General features: G+C 47.8%; 2 protein-coding genes and 1 pseudogene across 2 annotated transcripts; 1 reads left to right on the top strand and 2 right to left on the bottom strand.

The window, feature by feature from the left end:
- LOC125542588 (uncharacterized) overlaps window positions 1–22,710 on the bottom strand; it is a 252,253-nt pseudogene that overhangs the window by 101,291 nt on the left and 128,252 nt on the right.
- LOC147978291 (uncharacterized) lies at window positions 2,177–4,157 on the top strand. The gene has a single exon (XM_087546201.1). The coding sequence runs from the start codon at window positions 2,205–2,207 to the stop codon at window positions 4,011–4,013; it is 1,809 nt and encodes a 602-aa protein (XP_087402327.1). The 5' UTR covers window positions 2,177–2,204; the 3' UTR covers window positions 4,014–4,157.
- On the bottom strand, window positions 5,786–6,931 carry LOC147978290 (uncharacterized). Its single transcript, XM_087545745.1, has one exon. It carries the CDS (start codon window positions 6,605–6,607, stop codon window positions 5,786–5,788), a length of 822 nt encoding a protein of 273 aa, XP_087401871.1. The 5' UTR covers window positions 6,608–6,931.

Raw genomic sequence — 22,710 nt, 5'->3', positions numbered from 1 at the left:
CAATCAGATCATTCAACTAATGATGTGATCCCGTTAATCAAATGACAACTCTTTGTCCATGGTTAGGAAACATAACCATCTTTGATTAACGAGCTAGTCAAGTAGAGGCATACTAGTGACACTCTGTTTGTCTATGTATTCACACATGTATTATGTTTCCGGTTAATACAATTCTAGCATGAATAATAAACTTTTATCATGATATAAGGAAATAAATAATAACTTTATTATTGCCTCTAGGGCATATTTCCTTCAATATATCCTCCCAAATTACTAAACTCACAAATTAATCACTATATAAAGCATTGCAAGAGCTAATCTAGCAATGAGAGATGAAAGGACAAAGTTGCTATCCTTTGTGATCATTTGAATGGATGGGGGCCTTCAAATCTTGACCAATTTTGGGCAAAATGTGTGATGAGCTCGAGAGGAAGAGGGGAAGAACAGAGAGGAGAGGGGAAAGGGGAAGAACAGAGCGAGCTCGGGTGGACGAAGGGTTTATGTAGGACGACCTTTAGTACCGGTTCATGCCAAAAACCGGTACTAAAAGGGCTGGAGGCGCCCCAGTCTGACAACATCCTGCCACCACTCTCATTAGTACCGGTTCGTGGCACGAACCGGTGCTAAAGGTTCGCCATGAACCGGTACTAATGAAAGCGGCCCGGCTAGCCGTTCGAACCGGCACTAATGTATACATTAGTGCCGGCTCAAATACAAACCGGCACTAATATGCTTCACGTTTGACCCTTTTTCTACTAGTGACGCGGTGTCAGCCGGGCCAACATTATGGCATGCATCCGCCATGGACGAGCCGTCCGACAGGCCGCCGGCGACGAGCTTCTTCGGCGAGGTCATGGAAGAGAGGTCCTCGCTGCTGCGTCGTGCTGGTTGGCCGCCGCCGTCGAGGCCCTTGGGCGTGGCCGCCATAGACGCGAGGAAAATAAAGAAAACCCTAGTCCCACGTACCTATTAGAGCGATGAAGTATGTACGTGCGTACGTGGGGTTCTAGAATCCGGAATCAGCTGTTGGGATTGAGATCAGACGTGAAATGGGATTAGGGGGCTCTGAGATTGTCGATGCCACATGTCACTCATCCGACAGGGTCTCACAAGCTGGTCTATGAGACCCGGTCTCATACAATTTTTCTCTTGCCTTGCAAATTAACATGCTTGCCGACAAGATATGGGTACACGAATTTGTGGCTTGCGACCTACAAACCAACCTAATCAAACCTAATTTGAGGGCACGTGAGCTTTCCGCCAACTCGAGATGTTGCTTCCAAGGCAAAACTTTTTTTTCCATCATATGTGACAATGTTCCCATTGTAACAAACTGGAATTCATCTAAAAAACTAACTGAAAACGCTTCAATTATTTCAGACAAATATTTCAACAGCACCTGAAAATCGCTTCCAATGGAACTTACATATATTTGCCTAACTTGAACCACATTTGATTAGTCAAAACATATTGATACAGTGCTCGACCAAATAATGACAAAGAAAATCCAGTTGTTAGTTGGTTTCTCTGTCGCTGGTTTCCAGTTTCCTGTAACTACTAATTTTATTATACCAGCAGATAAGCACCTTTTTTTTGGCAGGTTTCTTTTGCAGTACAACATCTATACGAACTTTCCATTCTGGTACATATGGGGATATGGACCTTTCGTTGCGGGGATGACTGTTAACCAAATCAGAAATGCACTCCAAATCTCCCTTGGGTCTAGCTGAAGAGAAGAGCTACTAACCACAAGCATGACAAAAAGGATACAACGGAATCTGACATAAGCTGATCTTCCCTCAATTAGGTATTACCTCCGTCCCAAATTACTTGTCTTAGATTTTTCTAGATACGGATGTATCTGTTATGTCTGGCCTGTCATATGAAAGGTCCATCGGGCAATCTTAGCCCACAAATTATCTTAGGTTAATTCGTGTGCAAGTTATCTAGGTTATAAATATAAGTTGTAAGACTCTTTTCAGATCAAGCAATAAAGACTATTATTATCTTTTGTTGCCCGGCCGGAAACCCTAGCCGCCGCAGCCAAGCCGCCGCCGCCCTCAACCCTAGCCGCGACGGCGCCCAGCCGCCGGCGCGCCCGTTCCTTGCCGCGTCCACTCCCTCCTTGCCCCTACAACCTACGCAGTAGAGCCGGTAGGAACCCTAGCCCTACCAATTTGGTATCAGGTAACCGGGTTTCGACCATGTCTCCGCCAATTCCACCGCCACCACCACCGCTGCCCGCCAACTCCTCCACCACCGCCGCCTCTGCGCCGGGCGTCACGGCCTCGCTCTCGGCGGGCACCACTGCGTCGCTCTCAGCGCCGGCCCTAACGGCACCCGGCACCACGCCGGGCCAAGGGCAGCCACCGGCCCCCGTCCAACACTCGCCGCCGCCATCACCTCCCCCGCAGCCGCAACAGTTCACGCCGGAGGCCATGGCAGGCGTCCTCAACGACCTCGTCACCGCGGTTCAAGGGATCCGCCTCTACCTAGCAGGTCCGTACGGGCCGCCCCCACCACTCCATCCAGCCATGGCCGCGGGTCAGCAGGCGCTTCCGTGGTACTCGGCACCGGGGGCCATCACCGGACTCCATCCAGCCATGGCCGCGAGTCAGCAGGCGCTTCCGTGGTACTCGGCACCGGGGGCCATCACCGGAGGCTACCCGGCGCTTCCCGCCCCAGCGGCCGCATCGCCGCCGCAGATCGCGCCGGCAGCCCCGCCACTTCTCGCCACCATGGGGCCGCAGTGGCCCACCTGGACCGCGCCGGCCACGCTGTCCTCCGTCGCGCCCTACCTTCCAGCGGCCTCGGAGCAGGGTCCTCCACCGGCCCCGCCCAGCCCTAACCTGGGCACCGGCGCCTCGGAGCAAGGCCAGACCCAGCAGCTTCTTCCGGCGTCACCGCCGGCCCCCACGCCGCAGGCGCCGGTGCAGCAGCTCCACCAGGCGCCGCCGCCATCGACAGTACCACAACCCGCGCCTAGGGCTACGGGTCGGCCCCTGCACCAGGTGCAGTTTCCACCGTCACCATCGCCGATCCCCGCTTGGGCGACCGGCTCGTCTTCGGGCCCGGTCTACTCCACGGCGCCGGAACACCCGACGCCTTCTCTGCGGTTTGATCAACCCTCCAGCTCGGCGAACTACGCCCCAGCACTTCCCGACCCAGCATACGCGTCGGCGGCGACTGCGGCCGCCCCCGGGCACGGCGGGCCGACACCCCCTCGCTTCGCCAAACTGGACTTCGCCACCTACGAGGGCACGGAGGACCCCCTCAATTGGCTCAACCAGTGCGAGCAGTTCTTTCGAGGGAAACGGACGCTCGCTTCGGATCGCACCTGGCTCGCGTCCTATCATCTTCGAGGCGCAGCGCAGACCTGGTACTACGCCCTCGAGCAGGACGAGGCCGGCATGCCAGCATGGGAGCGCTTCCGGGAGCTCTGTCTCCTCCGGTTCGGGCCTCCTATCCGCGGGAGCCGACTGGAGGCCCTCGGCCGCTTACCTTTCACATCCACGGTGCAGGACTACGCCGACCGCTTCCAGGCCCTGGCGTGCCACGCGCCGGGCATCTCCGCAACTCAGCGCGCCGAGTTATTTGTGGGCGGTCTGCCGGACCATATCCGCGTGGACGTGGAACTTCAGGGACCCCAGGATCTCCAGTCGGCCATGTATTACGCCCGCGCGCTCGAGCGCCGCGCGGTGGCCATCCAGCAGGAATCACCGTCCCAGACTGCTGGGTCGCTACCCGGACCAGATTCCGCGCAGGGTCGGCCTGTGCAGGCTTCTACGGCACCCCTCGCCGCGACCGTGGGGCGCCCGTTCCGCCGGCTCACCCCAGCTAAGATACTCGAGCGTCACCGCCAAGGGTTGTGCTTCAACTGTGACGAACCCTACAAGCCCGGCCACGCCTGCCTGCGACTCTTCTACCTGGAGGTGGCAGACTACATTCCGGAGGACGCCGTCGCCGCCGACCTGGCCGCCCCAAAGGTCGAGAAGGTGTTTGACGCTGGTTGATTACCTCGAAGAGTTCAAGCAAGCGCTTCCCCACCTTACAGCTCGAGGACGAGCTGTTTGTGCAGGCGGGGAGAAGTGTTATGTCCGGCCTGTCATATGGAAGGCCCATCGGGCAATCTTAGCCCACAAGTTATCTTAGGTTAATTCGTGTGCAAGTTATTTAGGTTATAAATATAAGTTGTAAGACTCTTTTCAGATCAAGCAAAAGACTATTATCGGAAACCCTAGCCGCCGCAGCCAAGCCGCCGCCGCCCTCAACCCTAGCCGCGACGGTGCCCTGCCGCCGGCGCGCCCGTTCCTCGCCGCGTCCACTCCATCCTTGCCCCTACAACCTACGCAGTAGAGCCGGTAGGAACCCTAGCCCTACCAGTATCTAACACTTAAACTTGGACAAAGGGAGTATTATAGAGCATCATGTTACACTACAAACTTATTTGGACCAGATCATATGTTCAGTAAGTTCTACCACATAACATATATGTACACAAGGAGGCCAAATTAATTCAACACTGACAAACTTGTGGGAACAGCAGCAGCAGCAGCCCCTAGTTACGTACTTCACCTGGAGAAGAAGGAATTGCCAGTCCGTTAGCAGACAAAAATATAGATAAAGCTAATAGTAGCAGCTACGCAACATACATGGTTTAAAACAGTCTAATGAACAAGATGTGTGTGCAAACTCATAAATGGAACAAATATCATGGTCCTCGCTTTATCTCCTGGTATTACAAATGACAACGAAGTAAATCACTCAGGCCTTTTGACATTGTAGTTTATTAGGGTGTGATAGTTGAATGCTACTGCTCTAAAACAGCTAAACCAAGGGAGAACTTTTAGGCATGGCCATATAGGCACATGCAATTGCAATTGCAATTGCATGTAATATCAACAGCAACGCAACACAATATGCAACATCTGTCTATCATTATGCCTGAGCGTCACCATTGTTTTTGATTGCTACATATGCTATTCACATGCACGAATCCCTATAGCCAAATGGTCAATAGTTTATGGGTGCAGAGTGCCCACATTGGGATCCAGATATTTTCCATACAAAAATCTAACATCCAGATCTCACAAACTATCTCCTGGAGATGTTCTTACCTGTTGAACCATCCCAGCACGTTAGCACATGAAACCAGACAATCATCCTGCGTATCTTACAGCATTTCAGCTCCACCGCATCCACCACGAATGACTACACCTAAAAGCATAATAAGGAAGTCAATTAATGATAGCCGCGAGGGGGAAATATATGGACAAGAGAAGGCAACAAATGATCCGGTTATCACATAGATAAATTGACAAATATAACTTGACAAAAATAACTCACTTTTCATATATCTGCTATAACCCACTTTTGATGCTAACAATATTTCCCCTATTACTAGTTACTTGTGGACAAGAGAAGGCAGCAATTGTGATTTTGGTGTTCAGCTTTCAAAAATTTCAGTCTATTTTGTGCGGTATATACTTGCAGCCGGGTCTTCAACAAGTGACCAAAAACCAATTATTTCTGAAAGTATAGATTGAAGGAAATTTATTATATTATTGAGATAACTTTGATAGCAAGATCAAAACAGATAGTACTTGCCAAATGAATGTTGCTAGCTTTGAGGACTCCCAAGCACAACAATGAGTCTAACACATTTTGACATTTAATTTTCTATGAAGAGTAGATAATTATAGCTACAAGTTTATGTTGCTAAAGCACAAAAAGGTATTCCATGATCCATCAACTATATATAAAACATTACCCGATTTGTTTACCATCACCACACAAGGACTAAAGAAAAGCAATCACCTGGTGCATAGAAACTTGTGAAAGGATGACACTTATTGGTAGAATGGCTTAGATAAAGTTTCCTGGGTTGCATTGACATCAGTGGAACCATGTAGACATAGGCGGCCGCATATAAAAACATTACACCATTATCCTCATCGTATCCCAGTAATTTCATTGCTCCGATCAATCTTAAATTCTGAGTTATCCCAAGAATAGTATGCATTTTAACGGTCTTATGCAGCAACCATGTAGCACCACCATTACTACTAACCTTCCTCTGCCACATTTCGACTCTTCCCTGAGACAATATGGCAAGACCAACAACACCATTCTCTGCCTGGATGATCTGATGGTTGTGGGATTCATTCAAACCGGGAGGTCCCTTGATAATAGCTAGACTCTGTTTATCCAAATCAAACTCAATTATGTCGTCAGTGACCACATCCAGATTAAAAAAGGGAATGTCAGAATCAACAGACCTAGGTGACCAGTAAAGGGCATCACCAACAAGGATCCCAGGAGGATTAGCATCAACAAGCTCACATCGATCTGTTGTTGTGATGAGATTGCCCCATGTAGCAGTCTTCAAGGAGTAAACACGGGCAGTTGGTCGATTATCCTTTCTCGACACCAAGACCACCTTGAAGGGGCTCGAGTGGCAGTCGCCCTGCACGTGGCCAAGATGGCCTGCAGCACAGAGCACCGCGCCGTTGAGGAAGCCCATCATGAGGTCCGGCCGAACATGGACCTGATGCTGCTCGCCGGTTACAGGGGCGCACACAACGAGTTCTGTGCGCACATGGTCCATGAGGAGGACGCGGCCGTGGCGGCACCCGGGCAGCCGTGTACTCGAGCGGGAGTCAGTTTCGACGCCGTGGCGCCGCAGAGCGAAGCGCTGAGGAGGGATGCGGTCGGGACGGCCCAGGATGGCCCTGAACGCGACCCTATCGGGGTCGCGGTCGTTGAAGACGCCGATGAGGGGCGGCTTGCGGTGGTGGGCATAGAAGCGGCGGAGAAACTTTGGGTCGGTGACGAGGCCCCGCGCGCCAGCGCTTGCAGACGGCGGATGCGCGCGGGAGGGAGGACGGCCGCGGCGGGAGGCGGAGGAGTATCTCCCGGAGGAGATCGTCGTCGTCTGTCATGCAGGTTCCGCGGCGGCGGCTGCTGCGGCGGATCATTCCGGAATCCGGATCCCTCCTCGGTGACGTGGAGTTGGGGGTGGAGCAGCGTGCTGTGTCGGCGGGCCACTCCGGCGACCTCTTGACTGTTGTGGATCTGGGGATTTAGGGAATGCGGCGGCGGGTGACCTCCGGATTCGAGGGCTGGAGGCGGCCCCGAGACCTAGAGGGCGGGCGGAAGAGGAGTCGTCCGCCGTTGGTTGCGGACAGTGAAGAATGGAACGCTGAAAATATAATGTGTACTACAATACGTGTCCTTTTCTTCCTCTTAATTTTCTTTCGTAATTATGTTCCATTGAAGTAAACAACTACTCCTATCTTCGTTCGTGATACATAGTACATGCCTTTCTAGAAACTCAAAATGGTTGGGCTTTGACCACTACTTGTATGCAAGTACGAATGTTTGGATTACCCGAAAAAAATGGATTGATAACACTAAGATAGAATGCTTGGCATATCATGAAAAATATTTCATAATACTCCCTCCGTCCCAAAATAAGGGAGTCATTTATTTTAGGACGGGGAAATATAATTTTTATAATGTTCTACGAAAGATTTGTCGTTAGACGGTAGACTTGAAATGAGTTCGGCTATAAACTAATAAAGCCCTCAATCAGGCAAAAGTACATTGTTTAATAACTTACAACAGAAAAAGGAAACAAATTAGAGATTTCAGACGGAGATAAAAGCACATGGAGGTGAACAGCTAAGGACACAAAAAAATACTTAGAATCAGTGAAACAATGTTGAGCTCTGAACAAACAAGATTGCTTTGTCCTTATGAAGAGCACAAGCCCTCGGCTAAACTAGGGTTACTCCTACGATCGAGTGCCGGAATGGCATGGCTGCTTGTACCTCAAGGCCGGCTAGCAGCTTTAATACAGCTAGGAATAGGATGGATAGTTGTCTTTCACTCAGATTGTTTGCATTGATGCATACTCTTGGGTTTCATGCATTCTATATGACAGGATTCCCCGCTGTACTCTTTTTGTTTACACAAGCAACTGAGAGCCATCACCCACCTTGCTGAAATTTACATATTAATAAGTTAATAACAACAAAGCGACATATATAGTGGCTGGGCACACATGTAGAGTGACGTTTTTTTTTTTGAAACAAATAGTGAATGAGCCTTCGTCTTAGGGCCGTCTAAAATGCATCAAATGTCTAACCCTAGTATGTTTCTTACCTTAATCCTAAATCCAAATTTGATTAAGCCCAAAGCTTGCGTTATAACACAATAGACAAAATTGTCCATGTAAATGAGCCTTCGCTCGTGTATGTACCTGAATCAAAATTCTTTTGCTTCTAACCATCAAAATATAATTTTTATTTTTCTATTTTTTTAGAAGGTAGGTTGAAGCCTTCCAAATCCCGCATGCCAGATGCAGACAACCATAATTTTATTGAACTTTGTACGACACAATGAGACCAAACTCATCAACAAGCAGAGTACAGTGGGTACACAACAATGGCCCCCAACCACCTCAGTTATGTGCCGCTTCTAAAACACCCAAATTAGCAGATTATTTGATTATGAAGAGGCTGGCGCAGATAGCTAACATTCTCAAATCAACCCCTAATGGATAAGCTCACTACGGCAGGCCAACGCTACCAACTCCTCCAAAATCGTCTCTATTTGAGCCTCTAATCCGCATAGATCCAAATCACAAAAAAAAAAATTTGACAACCAATCGGGATCTATTTGTGGGTGGCGTGTGCAATACAAAAACAAATTAATCTGTGGCTAGCTGAAAAGCACGGGAGAGTTCTTATATGGGCGCACTTTTCTAGCTCATCTCGACTATTTCATTTTCTAGCTCATCTGTGACTATTTTCATGGCGGGTTTCTGCCCGTCTAATATATCTCTTTATGTACTAGTGCAATCTTCATCTATCTTGTCCTCCTTACAAGGTAGGCAATGAACAATCCTGAGATTGTGGGCCAGCCATAGAGAGGCGGAAGTAGTGTTCCCGATTGTAGGACTACATGAACGCTACACCATAAGAGCATCTCTAGCAGACTCCTTAAAAAGACCAGATCTATAAAACTTTGACGGGTTTGTGGGGTTAGACCTTTTTTTTATCCAAAACAAATGCGGTAAAAGTCTGCGGACCCTTATACATTTTATGGGCCACTGAAAATGTGAGCCTCTGACCCATACTTCTACGGGTCCGAGGATGGTATACAGGCCACGAACTGGCTGATTCCACCGCCCTCTCCCCACGCGTCGCTGTCCGTACCACCCGTCTCCAGCCGTCGATTTCTCCCAGCTCCAACAAAATTCTGCACTGCAAAAGGATCAAGCGCGTGCGTGCGGCCATGGCTGATCCCATTTGTGCTCGACGCAAGGAAGAGGAACATGATGTGGGCGTGGGGTCGGGCTCGCATGTGCGTGCGGCCATGGCGGGCGTGCGGCTGTGGTCCTGGGGTCGGCCTCGCGCACTCGGGGAGCAGCACTGGTAGAAAAAGAGCCTGTTGTCCCGGTTCGTAAGGGCCTTTAGTCCCGGTTCCTGAACCGGGACTAAAGTGTCGGTACTAATGCCCTATCCCTTTAGTCCCAGTTCAATCCAGAACCGGGACTGATGGGCCTCCACGTGGCCTGTGCGCGGAGTCCAGGCAGGAGCCCCTTTGGTCCCGGTTGGTGGCACCAACCGGGACCAATAGGCATCCACGCGTCAGCATTTCTGTGGCTGGGGTTTTTTTTAAAAGGGGGGAAGGGGTTTGGGGGTTTTGGGGGTTTTGGGGGGTTAATTTAGGTGTTTCATATATTGTGTTAGCTAGCTATAATTAATAGAGAGAAGTGTCCTCTCTTATGTCCGTGCTTGGTCGACGCTACGTACTATACATACGTATAGAGAGGACTAGACACGCTAGCTAGCTAGTAAGCAAACAAAGGAAACAGAAGATTGTCATGAACATATATGCATACAGAGAGAAGTGATATCGACCACCTCTCCTTCTCCGAGAGATTGGTCGAACAACAAGTTCTCGTATATCTATCCGACACTACCGGCTACATATATACAATAATTATCTCTTACAAATATAATCATACGGACTCATGGTCTACATAGTATTCTCCGTCTTCAGCGATCACGTGGTCAAGAAAGAATGCCGCCAATTCCTCTTGAATTGCTCGCATGCGAGCTGGTGCTAGGAGTTCATTCCGCTTTCGAAACATCTAATTTGAAGAAGGGGGTCAATACATATATATATGAATGAATGAAACTCAACACAAATGATGGTAATAAAATAAAATTGTGAATAAAGTTATTATTTACGTAAATAAAGTTGTTATTTACGTACTTCATATTGTTCGTCAGAGTACCCGCCCCGCTCACAGGTCGTGTGGCGGATGGACTCGCAGACGTAGTATCCACAGAAATCATTCCCTTGTTCCTGCCACAACCACTTTACAAGAAATAGAGGTCAATCAAACTGATAAGTAATAATGCTAAATGGTATGATGAAACTAGCGCTTGAATAACTAGGAGATGCGCAGAACATGCTACTATAGTACTTACTTTTGGGTGTCTAAATTCCAGCTCCTTCGGCAGTCCCGGAACTTTTCTGGTGAATTTTCTCCAAACCCTGCCGGACAAAGAAAACAATTACTTGATATCAGGAAATGAACAAAGTTGCTGATATGGTGGATAATGATCGATTTAACTTACTTCTTGAGGATTTCAGTCATGTCCGCATACTCCTGGGGATCTTTTCGTTTAGAGTCCAAGACGGTTACTACTCCCTGCTCAAGCCTAATCTCTAGGAGAATATAGTGAAAACTGCACACGCATGCATAACTCATCAATTACATTACTATAACCTGGACTAATATATAAGGGAAATCGAATATGCACAAGACAGTAACACTCACTTGAAGTTGTAAGGAAAGAGTATTATATCTTTGTTTTCATTTTTTTGAATGATCGTAGCAAGTTGGCCTCGGTATCTTCGGGACGATGTTCAACCTCAGTTGCATCTATTAGATATGTGTTAACGAACCCAATATCATCGATTTGTCTTTTCTTCAATTCGGCGATCTTCAATCTGCATAATATAGTGAGGATAATTATGAATACATGCAATGAAAGAGATGAGCTATATAGAGAGACTTAATGACAGAAGTAGTAGTACTTACAGACAGTAGCAGGTGATCGTTGTTTTATCGAGGGCCAATTGATTGAAAAACTGATAGAACTCCTCAAATGGAATAGGCAACAGTTCAATTCCAACGAGGTCATGCTCCAGTTTAACTCTCGCATACAAAGTACTCCTCCCCCCAGACTCTCTGCAGATTTTCAAGTACCAATCATGTAATCTTCGCATCATCGTTGTTAAAGATTTTTCATCTTTGACGAGAGGCTTCCCGTACTCGTATCTGTGTATCTGCACCTCCATGGGATCATAATGTACATCGTCGGGCAGGTAATCGTCAACATTGCCATAACCGGGCACCATCCTCGGATCGACGATGTCGCTAGGCACCTTGAGCAGGGGGCATGATTGCTTCGCTTGTTCGCCGAGCTAGGCAATTTGTTTCCCAGCTGCTTGTCATTCTTTCAGCCTTTGATCACTGACTGTACTTCCCGACCGCTCCGCTTTGGCCCATGTCTTTGCAATAATGCGCTCATAGTTGCCTTTCGGTGGAGACTTGGGTGGTTTTGCCAGGGCAGCCAGAGTGCGCTTCACTTTCACCAGATCTACCTTCTCCTCCGGAGGTGGATGTCTCTTTGCTTTCAACCCTTGAAACCAGTCATCCACTTCGGTTCGCGTGATCTTCGCGTTCTCCTCCGGGGTCCTCTCGTATGGTAACTTCTATGGACTCTTCAGAGAAGGACCGAATCTGTATGTCCTCCCACCTCTGGTTGTACTGCTAGACGCCGGCCGAGCAGACGAAGCGTTGTCTTCTTTACTTGCTTACGAGGCGGAGGAGAAGGACTATGATGCGCCGGAGCAGCTGCTGGAGCGGCGGCGGGTCTCTTCCGCCCTTGCTGATGAGGCGGAGAAGGAGGAGGCTGGCTGCTCGGGCGCGCCGGCGCAGGCGGAGTGCCGCCATGCGCCGGAGAAGGAGCCGACCGAGGGCCCTGATCATCACTCGCCGAAGGAGGAGGCGGTGGAGGAGGCGGAGTGCCCTGACTCGCCGGAGGAGGAGGAGGAGGCGGAGGCATCCAGCTCGGAAGGTTGATGAGCTCCTTCCGCCATAGGCATGGAGTCTTCAGAGCAGACCCCAGCCGAGTCTCCCCTTCACCGGTAGGGTGGTCAAGCTGGAGGTCCTCAAATCCCTCCGTTATTTCATCCACCATCACCCTAGCATATCCTTCTGGAATCGGCCGGCAGTGAAAAGTTGCGCCGGGTTCAGTAGGATAAACAGAGCCAACAGCCGCCTTGACCTTCAAATTCATCCATTGCATCATAAGGTGGCAATTTTTAGACTCCGTGATAGCATCCATGGGATAGCTGGCAGGAGCCGTCAAGGCATGCTCCGGCTGAAGCAGCTCGGTGGAAGCCACGCTGCTTCTGCGCTGAGATGGCGGGGTAGCTTCGGGGGAAGCTTCGGCAGTACGTTTGCTGCGATTTGCTTCTCGTTCTTCTATCGCGTCTACCCTTGCTTGCAGCGCCTGCATTTGGGTCTGCTACACTTTTTTCCTCCTCTCATGGGATTTGTAACCGCCTGCGTCCGGAAACCCAACCTTCCACAGAATGGAGCCTGGCGTGCCTCGTGTCCGTCCAGGGTGCTCAGGATTCCCGAGGGCCATTGTGAGCTCGTCGTTCTCTCTGTCTGGAAAGAACTTCCCTTGCTGCGCTGCTTTGATATACTGCTTAAGCTTCCTGACTGGTATGTCCATTTGATCGTTCGTCCAAATGCACTTCCCTATTACAGGGTCCAAGGTTCCGCCAGCCCCGAAGAACCAAGTCCGGCAACGGTCTGGCCAGCTAATTGTCTCTGGTTCGATCCCTTTATCAACCAGATCATTCTCAGTCTTGGCCCACTTAGGCCGGGCTACGAGGTAGCCACCTGACCCTGTGCGATGGTGAAGCTTCTTCTTCGCAGCATTTTGCTTGTTTGTCGCCGACATCTTCTTACTCTTTTCCGATGTCTTGTGGGCCACAAATGCGGGCCAGTGATCTCTGATCTTCTCATATCTGCCCTTGAATTCTGGTGTCTCATTATTTTCGACAAACTTATTCAGCTCTTTCTTCCACCTCCTGAATAGTTCTGCCATCCTCTTAAGAGCAAAAGACTTGATTAATTGCTCTTTAACTGGGTTCTCTGGATTATCCTCTGGCGGTAGGGTGAAATTTGACTTCAGCTCAGTCCAAAGATCATTTTTCTGCATATCATTGACATAAGACACCTCAGGGTCTTCTGTAGCCGGCTTAAACCATTGCTGGATGCTTATCGGGATCTTGTCCCTAACCAGAACCCCGCACTGAGCAACAAATGCGTTCTTTGTTCGGATGGGTTCTATCGGTTGGCCGTCGGGCGCGATTGCTATGATCTCAAACTTTTCATCCGAGCTCAACTTTTTCTTCGGGCCTCGTCTCTTTACCGAAGTTGTGCTCGATCCGGAGGGCTAGAAAAAAGAACAAATACTTAATTAATATGTGTACATACCAAAACAATGAATGCATCAATCAGCTAGTCAGCACAGGCTTAAGTAATATATATACCTGGCCGGACTCGGTTCGATCACCGAAGCCGTCATCACGGTCTCCTTCTTGCACCGGCATTGGGTCACCGGAGCAGTCCTCATGTTCTTCTTCTTGCACCGGCATTAGGTCACCGTAGCCAGCTTCTTCACCCTCTCCTTCCAGACCATCGGTGTCGTTGAGAAACAACGAGACGGCATCACTTCCTTCTGCGATTATGTCCCTCAACAACGCTTCTTTTGCTTCGTCTCGGGCGGTGTCCATAGTTTCTACAAATATTTACAACATGGCAATTATTATTCAAACATGACAGCTAGATATATTAGTGCCAAACGTAGAACTAGCTACCTAATCATAGTAAGGAATCATATATATTAATTAGTGGCCTCGACGTTGCTTCTCTAGGGTTTGGGGTGGCCTCGACAACGCTTCAAGGGTTTGGGGTGGCCTCGAGAACGCTTCAAGGAGGGGGTAATATCGACCCCCCCACGTGTTGAAGCTATCCGGAGGGGGTATATATCGACAACGACGACACTACATCTATATGTCCCTCGACGACCCTCGTTCCCGATAAAAAAAGAGGAAGAAGAAGAAAAAAAGAGGAGAAGAAAGAATAGAGGAGAAGAACTCCTCTATTCTTTCTTCTCCTCTTTTTTTCTTCTTCCTCTTATTTTTTTATCCTCTTCTTCCTCTCATGTTCGAGAGGATCGCCGAGGGGTCGGGAGGTTGCCTAGTGTCAAAGGATTCATCAAAACCATGTCTTCATCATTAGGCGAAAGTAACAGGTGCATGATGGTACGAAGCTCTCCAAAGTTATTTTGGAACGGAGTCCTAGATAGGATAATTCGCTTTTTGGTACAAAGTTCAGCAAGAACCTTCCAAATATCGTTATTTGGAAGGCCTTTGCTGAAATTCATACAAAAAGGCAAATTATCCTATCCGGGACACCATTCCAAAATAACTTTGGAGGACTTCGTCATGCCCTGGTTACTTCCGGCTAATGATGATGCCATGGATTTCTTCAATACTTTGACACTAGGAAATCTCTCTCTCGACCCCTTGGCGATCCTCGACCCCTCGAACCCTCGACGACCCTGGAACCCTCGACCCCTCGGCGATCCTCTTCTTCCTCTCATGTTCGAGAGGATCGCCGAGGGGTCGGGAGGTTGCCTAGTGTCAAAGGATTCAACAAAACCATGTCTTCATCATTAGGCGAAAGTAACAGGTGCATGATGGTACGAAGCTCTCCAAAGTTATTTTGGAACGGAGTCCTAGATAGGATAATTCGCTTTTTGGTACAAAGTTCAGCAAGAACCTTCCAAATATCGTTATTTGGAAGGCCTTTGCTGAAATTCATACAAAAAGGCAAATTATCCTATCCGGGACACCATTCCAAAATAACTTTGGAGGACTTCGTCATGCCCTGGTTACTTCCGGCTAATGATGAAGCCATGGATTTCTTCAATACTTTGACACTAGGAAATCTCTCTCTCGACCCCTCGGCGATCCTCGACCCCTCGAACCCTCAACGACCCTGGAACCCTTGACCCCTCGGCGATCCTCTTCTTCCTCTCATGTTCGAGAGGATCGCCGAGGGGTCGGGAGGTTGCCTAGTGTCAAAGGATTCAACAAAACCATGTCTTCATCATTAGGCGAAAGTAACAGGTGCATGATGGTACGAAGCTCTCGAAAGTTATTTTGGAACGGAGTCCTAGATAGGATAATTCGCTTTTTGGTAAAAAGTTCAGCAAGAACCTTCCAAATATCATTATTTGGAAGGCCTTTGCTGAAATTCATACAAAAAGGCAAATTATCCTATGCGGGACACCATTCCAAAATAACTTTGGAGGACTTCGTCATGCCCTGGTTACTTCCGGCTAATGATGAAGCCATGGATTTCTTCAATACTTTGACACTAGGAAACCTCTCTCGACCCCTCGGCGATCCTCGACCCCTCGAACCTTCGACGACCCTGGAACCCTCGACCCCTAGACGACCCTGGAACCCTCGACCCTCGATCCCTCGACCCTCTACCCTAGTTCCCGACCCTCGACCCCTCGGCGATCCTCGACACCCTCGTTCCCGATAAAAATTAAGAAGAAGAAGAAGAAGAAGAAGAAGAAGAAGAAGAAGAAGAAAAGAGGAGAAGAAGAAAGGAATAGCTAGAGGAGAAGATCGAAGAAAAAAAGAAGAAAAAGAAGAGGAGAAGAAGAAAGGAATAGTGGAGAAGAAGAAAAAATAGAATATATATTCTATTTTCTCTTCTTCTCCACTATTCCTTTCTTCTTCTCCTCTTATTCTATTTTCTCTTCTTCTCCACTATTCCTTTCTTCTTCTCCTCTTCTTTTTCTTCTTTTTTCTTCTTCTTATTTATTTCTCCTCTTCTTCCTCTCCTCTTCTTCTTTCTAAGTCATGCTTATATACACAGAGTATTGGTCCCGGTTCGTACCCCTCTCGACCCCTCGTCCCTCTCTCGACCCCTCGACGACCCTCGTCCCTGATAACATTTTTTTCTCCCCTCGACCCCTCTCGACCTCTCGTCCCCCTCTCGACCCCTCATCATCATCTATCACCCCCCTCGTTTTCTTTAGCATATATCCATGAACAAAAAAATAATTCATATATAGAAAAAAATGCTATATGAACATACATACATATGATCATATACAGAGAGCATATACATAGCCAAATCCATATACGGAGAGCATATACATACATACGTACATACATATGAGCATATACATACATACATAGCCAAATCCAAATACATATGAAAATTTTTATCACACACAGAGAGCAGCGGCGGCGGCGGCGATGGTCAGAGCGACATGGATCGATGGGAAGGGGCGGGGAGCTCACTGGGGGCGCGACGGGGAGGAGGCCGGGGACGGGGAGGAGGCCGGCGATGGTGCGGGGGAGGCTGGCGACGCGGCGCGGGGCGACGGGGAGGGGGCCGGAGATGGCGCACGCAACGATGACGAGGAGGCCGGCGACGGCGCACGCAGCGACGGGGAGAAGGCCTGCGGCGGCGCGGGGCGACGGCGACGGGGAGGGGGCGACGACGGGCTCGGGGCGGCGACAACGACGACGAACGGCCTGGCGGCATCGGGGGCGAATGGGAGCGGTTGGCGAAATTTTCACAAGTGCTACCTCATATACCCAGAGCAATGGTCCCGGTTCGTGGCACGAACCGTGACCAATGCACACCTATGGTCCCGGTTCATGCCACCAACCGGGACCATAGGTCTCTTTTCAGCAGCCGAAAGGGCGGGAAGCAGAGGCCTATGGTCCCGGTTGGTGGCACCAACCGGGACCAATGGCCTTGTGCTGCCCCGCGCCCAAAAGTTTAGTCCCACCTCGCTAGTTGAGAGGGGTCGGGAGTGGTTTATAAGCGCTGTTGCGCCCACCCTCCCGAGCTCCTCTCAACTACAGGCTTTCGGGCCTAATCTATCACTGCAATGCCTGTGGGCCTACTGGGCCTGCTGCGGTCCTGAATCCTGGCCCATGGTAGGGTTTCTAGTCGTATTCAGGCCGTGGTGGTCCAGTAGGTGGCATTTTTTTGTTTTTTTGTTGCTTTATTTATTTTTCTTTTGTTTTTTGCTTTATTTTTTAATTCTTTATGGTTTTAGTTTTAGAAAAATTATAAACTTTTTGTTAATGCCATTAGTTTTCAAATTTGAAAACACTTTTTTGGTTTTTTTGTTTTCTTTGTTGCTTTATTTATTTTATTTTGTGATTAACTTTACTATAAAAATAGTTTTTCCTGTTTTTTGATTTGTTTTTTGCATTATTTATTTTCTTTTGTTTTTTTCTTTAATTTTTAATTCTGTTTGCTTTTAGGTTAGCAAAATTATAAACTTTCTGTTAGTGCCATTAGTTTTAGAAAAATTATAAACTTTCTGTTAGTGCCATTAGTTTTGAAATTTGAAAACACTTTTTTAGTTTTTTTTGTTTTCTTTGTTGCTTTATTTATTTTATTTTGTGATTAACTTTACTATAAAATAGTTATTTTCCTGTTTTTTGATTTGTTTTTTGCATTATTTATTTTCTTTTGTTTTTTGCTTTAATTTTTAATTCTGTTTGCTTTTAGGTTAGCAAAATTATAAACTTTCTGTTAGTGCCATTAGTTTTAGAAAAATTATAAACTTTTTGTTAGTGCCATTAGTTTTAGAAAAATTATAAACTTTCTTTTAGTGCCATTAGTTTGTGATTAACTTACTAAAAAATGAGAATAGATGCGCTTATAGAGAAAACTTGATGCACTTCGTGTACAAAATGGACAATCACTTTCAAATGAACTCTGAAAAAGTTGAAAGTTGGGATGGTATCATAATTTCACCCACATAGCATGTGCATGTACAAAACGGACGATGGTAGCATGTTCGTGTGTTACAAAGTTGGCATGGTATCATCATAATAGTTGCGGGAGAAAGTCTTCACTTTTTCTTCGCTTGTGTCATTTGCTTATTGCGCCGTAACCATGGATAATCTTCATTGTTTATCAGGATGCTTGGGTCAGCCTTGACATTGAAGGGAGGAATTTCATGAAACTTTTCATAATCTTCAGACATGTCTGTCTTGCCGTCCACTCCCAGGATGTCCCTTTTTCCTGAAAGAACTATGTGGCGCTTTGGCTCATCGTATGATGTATTCGCTTCCTTATGTTTTCTTTTTCTCGGTTTGGTAGACATGTCCTTCACATAGATAACCTGTGCCACATCATTGGCTAGGACGAACGGTTCGTCAGTGTACCCAAGATTTTTCAGATCCACTGTTGTCATTCCATACTGTGGGTCTACCTGTACCCCGCCGCCTAACAGATTGACCCATTTGCACTTAAACAAAGGGACCTTAAAATCAGGTCCATAGTCAAGTTCCCATATGTCCACTATGTAACCGTAATATGTGTCCTTTCCGCTCTTGGTTGCTGCATCAAAGCGGACACCGCTATTTTGGTTGGTGCTCTTTTGATCTTGGGCGATCGTGTAAAATGTATTCCCATTTATCTCGTATCCTTTGTAAGTCAATACAGTCAAAGATGGTCCCCTGGACAACAAGTACAACTCATCACAAACAGTGTTGTCACCTCTAAGACATGTTTCCAACCAACTGCTGAAAGTCCTGATGTGTTCACATGTAATCCAGTCGTCGCACTGCTCCGGGTGTTTGGAGCGCAGACTGTTCTTGTGTTCATCAACATACGGGGTCACCAAGGTAGAGTTCTGTAGAACTGTGTAGTGCGCTTGAGACCAAGAATATCCGTCCCTGCATATTATTGAGTCTCTTCCAAGAGTGCCTTTTCCAGTCAGTCTCCCCTCATACCGCAATTTAGGGAGACCTATCTTCTTAAGGCCAGGAATAAAGTCAACACAAAACCCGATAACATCCTATGTTTGATGGCCCATGGAGATGCTTCCTTCTGTCCTAGTGCGGTTACGAACATATTTCTTTAGGACTCCCATGAACCTCTCAAAGGGGAACATATTGTGTAGAAATACGGGCCCCAGGATGACAATCTCGTCGACTAGATGAACTAGGACGTGCGTCATGATATTGAAGAAGGATGGTGGGAACACCAGCTCGAAACTGACAAGACATTGCGCCACATCACTCCTTAGCCTTGGTACGATTTCTGGATCGATCACCTTCTGAGAGATTGCATTGAGGAATGCACATAGCTTCACAATGGCTAATCGGACGTTTTCCGGTAGAAGCCCCCTCAATGCAACCGGAAGCAGTTGCGTCATAATCACGTGGCAGTCATGAGACTTTAGGTTCTGAAAATTTTTCTCTGGCATATTTATTATTCCCTTTATATTCGACGAGAAGCCAGTCATGACCTTCATACTGAGCAGGCATTCAAAGAAGATTTATTTCTCTTCTTTCGCAAGAGCGTAGCTGGCAGGACCTCTATACTGCTTCGGAGGCATGCCGTCTTTTTCATGCAAACGTTGCAGGTCCTCCCGTGCCTCAGGTGTATCTTTTGTCTTCCCATACACGCCCAAGAAGCCTAGCAGGTTCACACAAAGGTTCTTCGTCATGTGCATCACGTCGATTGAGGAGCGGACCTCTAGGTCTTTCCAGTAGGGTAGGTCCCAAAATATAGATTTCTTCTTCCACATGGGTGCGTGTCCCTCAGCGTCATTCGGAACAGCTAGTCCACCGGGACCCTTTCCAAAGATTACGTAGTGTAAATCATTGACCATAGCAAGCACGTGATCACCGGTGCGCATGGTGGGCTTCTTCCGGTGATCTGCCTCGCCTTTGAAATGCATGCCTTTCTTTCGACATTGATGGTTGGTCGGAAGAAATCGACGATGGCCCAGGTACACATTCTTCCTGCATTTGTCCAGGTATATACTTTCAGTGTCATCTAAATAGTGCGTGCATGCGTGGTATCCTTTGTTTGTCTGTCCTGAAAGGTTACTGAGAGCGGGCCAATCGTTGATGGTCACGAACAGCAACGCCTTAAGGTTAAATTCCACCTCTCTGTGCTCATCCCACGTACGTACACCGTTTTCATTCCACAGCTGTAAAAATTCTTCAACTAATGTCCTTAGGTACACATCAATTTCGTTGTCGGGTTGCTTAGGGCCTTGGATGAGAACTGGCATCATAATGAACTTCCGCTTCATGCACATCCAAGGAGGAAGGTTATACATACATAGAGTCACGGGCCAGGTGCTGTGATTGCTGCTCTGCTCCCCGAAAGGATTAATGCCATCCGCGCTTAAAGCAAACCATACACTCCTTGGGTCCTTTGCAAACTCATCCCAGTACTTTCTCTCAATTTTTCTCCACTGTGACCCGTCAGCGGGTGCTCTCAACTTCCCATCTTTCTTTCGGTTCTCACTGTGCCATCGCATCAACTTGGCATGCTCTTCGTTTTTGAACAGACGTTTCAACCGTGGTATTATAGGAGCATACCACATCACCTTCGCAGGAACCCTCTTCCTGGGGGGCTCGCCGTCAACATCACCAGGGTCATCTCGTCTGATCTTATACCGCAATGCACCGCATACCGGGCATGCGTTCAAATCCTTGTATGCACCGCGGTAGAGGATGCAGTCATTAGGGCATGCATGTATCTTTTCCACCTCCAATCCTAGAGGGCATACGACTTTCTTTGCTGCATATGTACTGTCGGGCAATTCGTTATCCTTTGGAAGCTTCTTCTTCAATATTTTCAGTAGCTTCTCAAATCCTTTGTCAGCCACAGCATTCTCTGCCTTCCACTGCAGCAATTCCAGTACGGTACCGAGCTTTGTGTTGCCATCTTCGCAATTGGGGTATAACCCTTTTTTGTGATCCTCTAACATGCGATCGAACTTCAGCTTCTCCTTTTGACTTTCGCATTGCGTCCTTGCATCGACAATGACTCGGCGGAGATCATCATCATCGGGCACATCGTCTGGTTCCTCTTGATCTTCAGCAGCTTCACCCGTTGCAGCATCATTGGGCACATCGTTTGGTTCCTCTTGATCTTCACCAGCTCCCCCCGTTGCAGCATCACCGTATTCAGGGGGCACATAGTTGTCATCGTACTCTTCTTCTTCGCCGTCTTCCATCATAACCCCTATTTCTCCGTGCCTCGTCCAAACATTATAGTGTGGCATGAAACCCTTATAAAGCAGGTGGGAGTGAAGGATTTTCTGATTAGAGTAAGACCTCGTATTTCCACATTCAGTGCATGGACAACACATAAAACCATTCTGCTTGTTTGCCTCAGCCGCATCAAGAAACTCATGCACGCCCTTAATGTACTCGCGGGTGTGTTTGTCACCGTACATCCATTGCCGGTTCATCTGCGTGCATTATATATAATTAAGTGTCCAAATTAATAGAAGTTCATCATCACATTAAAATCAAAGTGCATACATAGTTCTCATGTAACAACATATAGCTCTCCAGAGCATCTAATTAATTAAACCATACATTGAAACTATGTAAAACATTTCAATGCGAAAACAAATGCGATCATAATCGCAACCAAGGTAACAATTGATCCAGCGGCATAATGATACCAAGCCTCGGTATGAATGGCATATTTTCTAATCTTTCTAATCTTCAAGCGCATTGCATCCATCTTGATCTTGCGATCATCGACGACATCCGCAACATGCAACTCCAATATCATCTTCTCCTCCTCAATTTTTTTTATTTTTTCCTTCAACAAATTGTTTTCTTCTTCAACTAAATTTAACCTCTCGACAATAGGGTCGGTTGGCATTTCCGATTCACATACATCCTAGAGAAATAAAATCTATGTCACGTTGGTCGGCATAATTTTGATAAACAATAAATGAACCAATAGTTATAAAGATAATATACATACCACATCCGAATCATAGACAGGACGAGGGCCGATGGGGGCGGATACCAAAACCATCGCACTATATAAGATGCAATAATAAATGTAAGAAAATGATACAAGTATCTATCTAAACATACAAGTAAGAATATTTTTCCTTTCAGAAAGAAGATAAGAACAAGAGGCTCACCACGGTGGTGTCAGTGATGAGATCGGCGCGGGTGATCGACGGCGGTGAAGACGGGGACGGGGCGTGACGGACCGCTAAATCTAGACAAATCTCGAGGAAAATGAAGCTTGGAGGTCGAGCTTCGAGAGGAGAAAGCTTAAGTAGTGTGGCTCGGGCATTCCATCGAACACCTCATGTGCATAGGAGGTGAGCTAGAGCACCACAAAGCCCTCTCCCCCTCGGCCAGAGAAAAACAGAGCACTGGGGTGCTCTGCTCGCGAGCGAGGGGTATATATAGGCACCTCATTGGTCCCGGTTGGTGACATGAGTCGGGACTAAAGGGGAGCCTTTGGTCCCGGTTCAAGCCACGAACCGGGACCAATGGTGGTGGGCCAGGAGCGAGATCCATTGGTCCCGGTTCATCCCATCAACTGGGACCAAAAGGTCCAGATGAACTGGGACCAATGGCCCACGTGGCCCGGCCGGCCCCCTGGGCTCACGAACCGGGACCAATGCCCACATTGGTCCCGGTTCTGGACTGAACCGGGACTAATGGGCTGACCCGGCCTGGACCAAAGCCCTATTTCCTACTAGT

This window comes from Triticum urartu, chromosome 3A, assembly GCF_056163025.1.
Source record: "Triticum urartu cultivar PI428250 chromosome 3A, HENAU_Tu73, whole genome shotgun sequence".
Lineage (NCBI taxonomy): Eukaryota > Viridiplantae > Streptophyta > Magnoliopsida > Poales > Poaceae > Triticum > Triticum urartu.
This window is presented reverse-complemented; position numbering and strand designations above follow the sequence as displayed.

What these genes read in the sequence shown, in the direction of transcription:
- LOC147978291 (XM_087546201.1), top strand. Translation starts at nt 2,205, where the DNA reads ATGTCTCCGCCAATTCCACCGCCACCACCACCGCTGCCCGCCAACTCC.
- LOC147978290 (XM_087545745.1), bottom strand. Translation starts at nt 6,607, where the DNA reads ATGGACCATGTGCGCACAGAACTCGTTGTGTGCGCCCCTGTAACCGGC.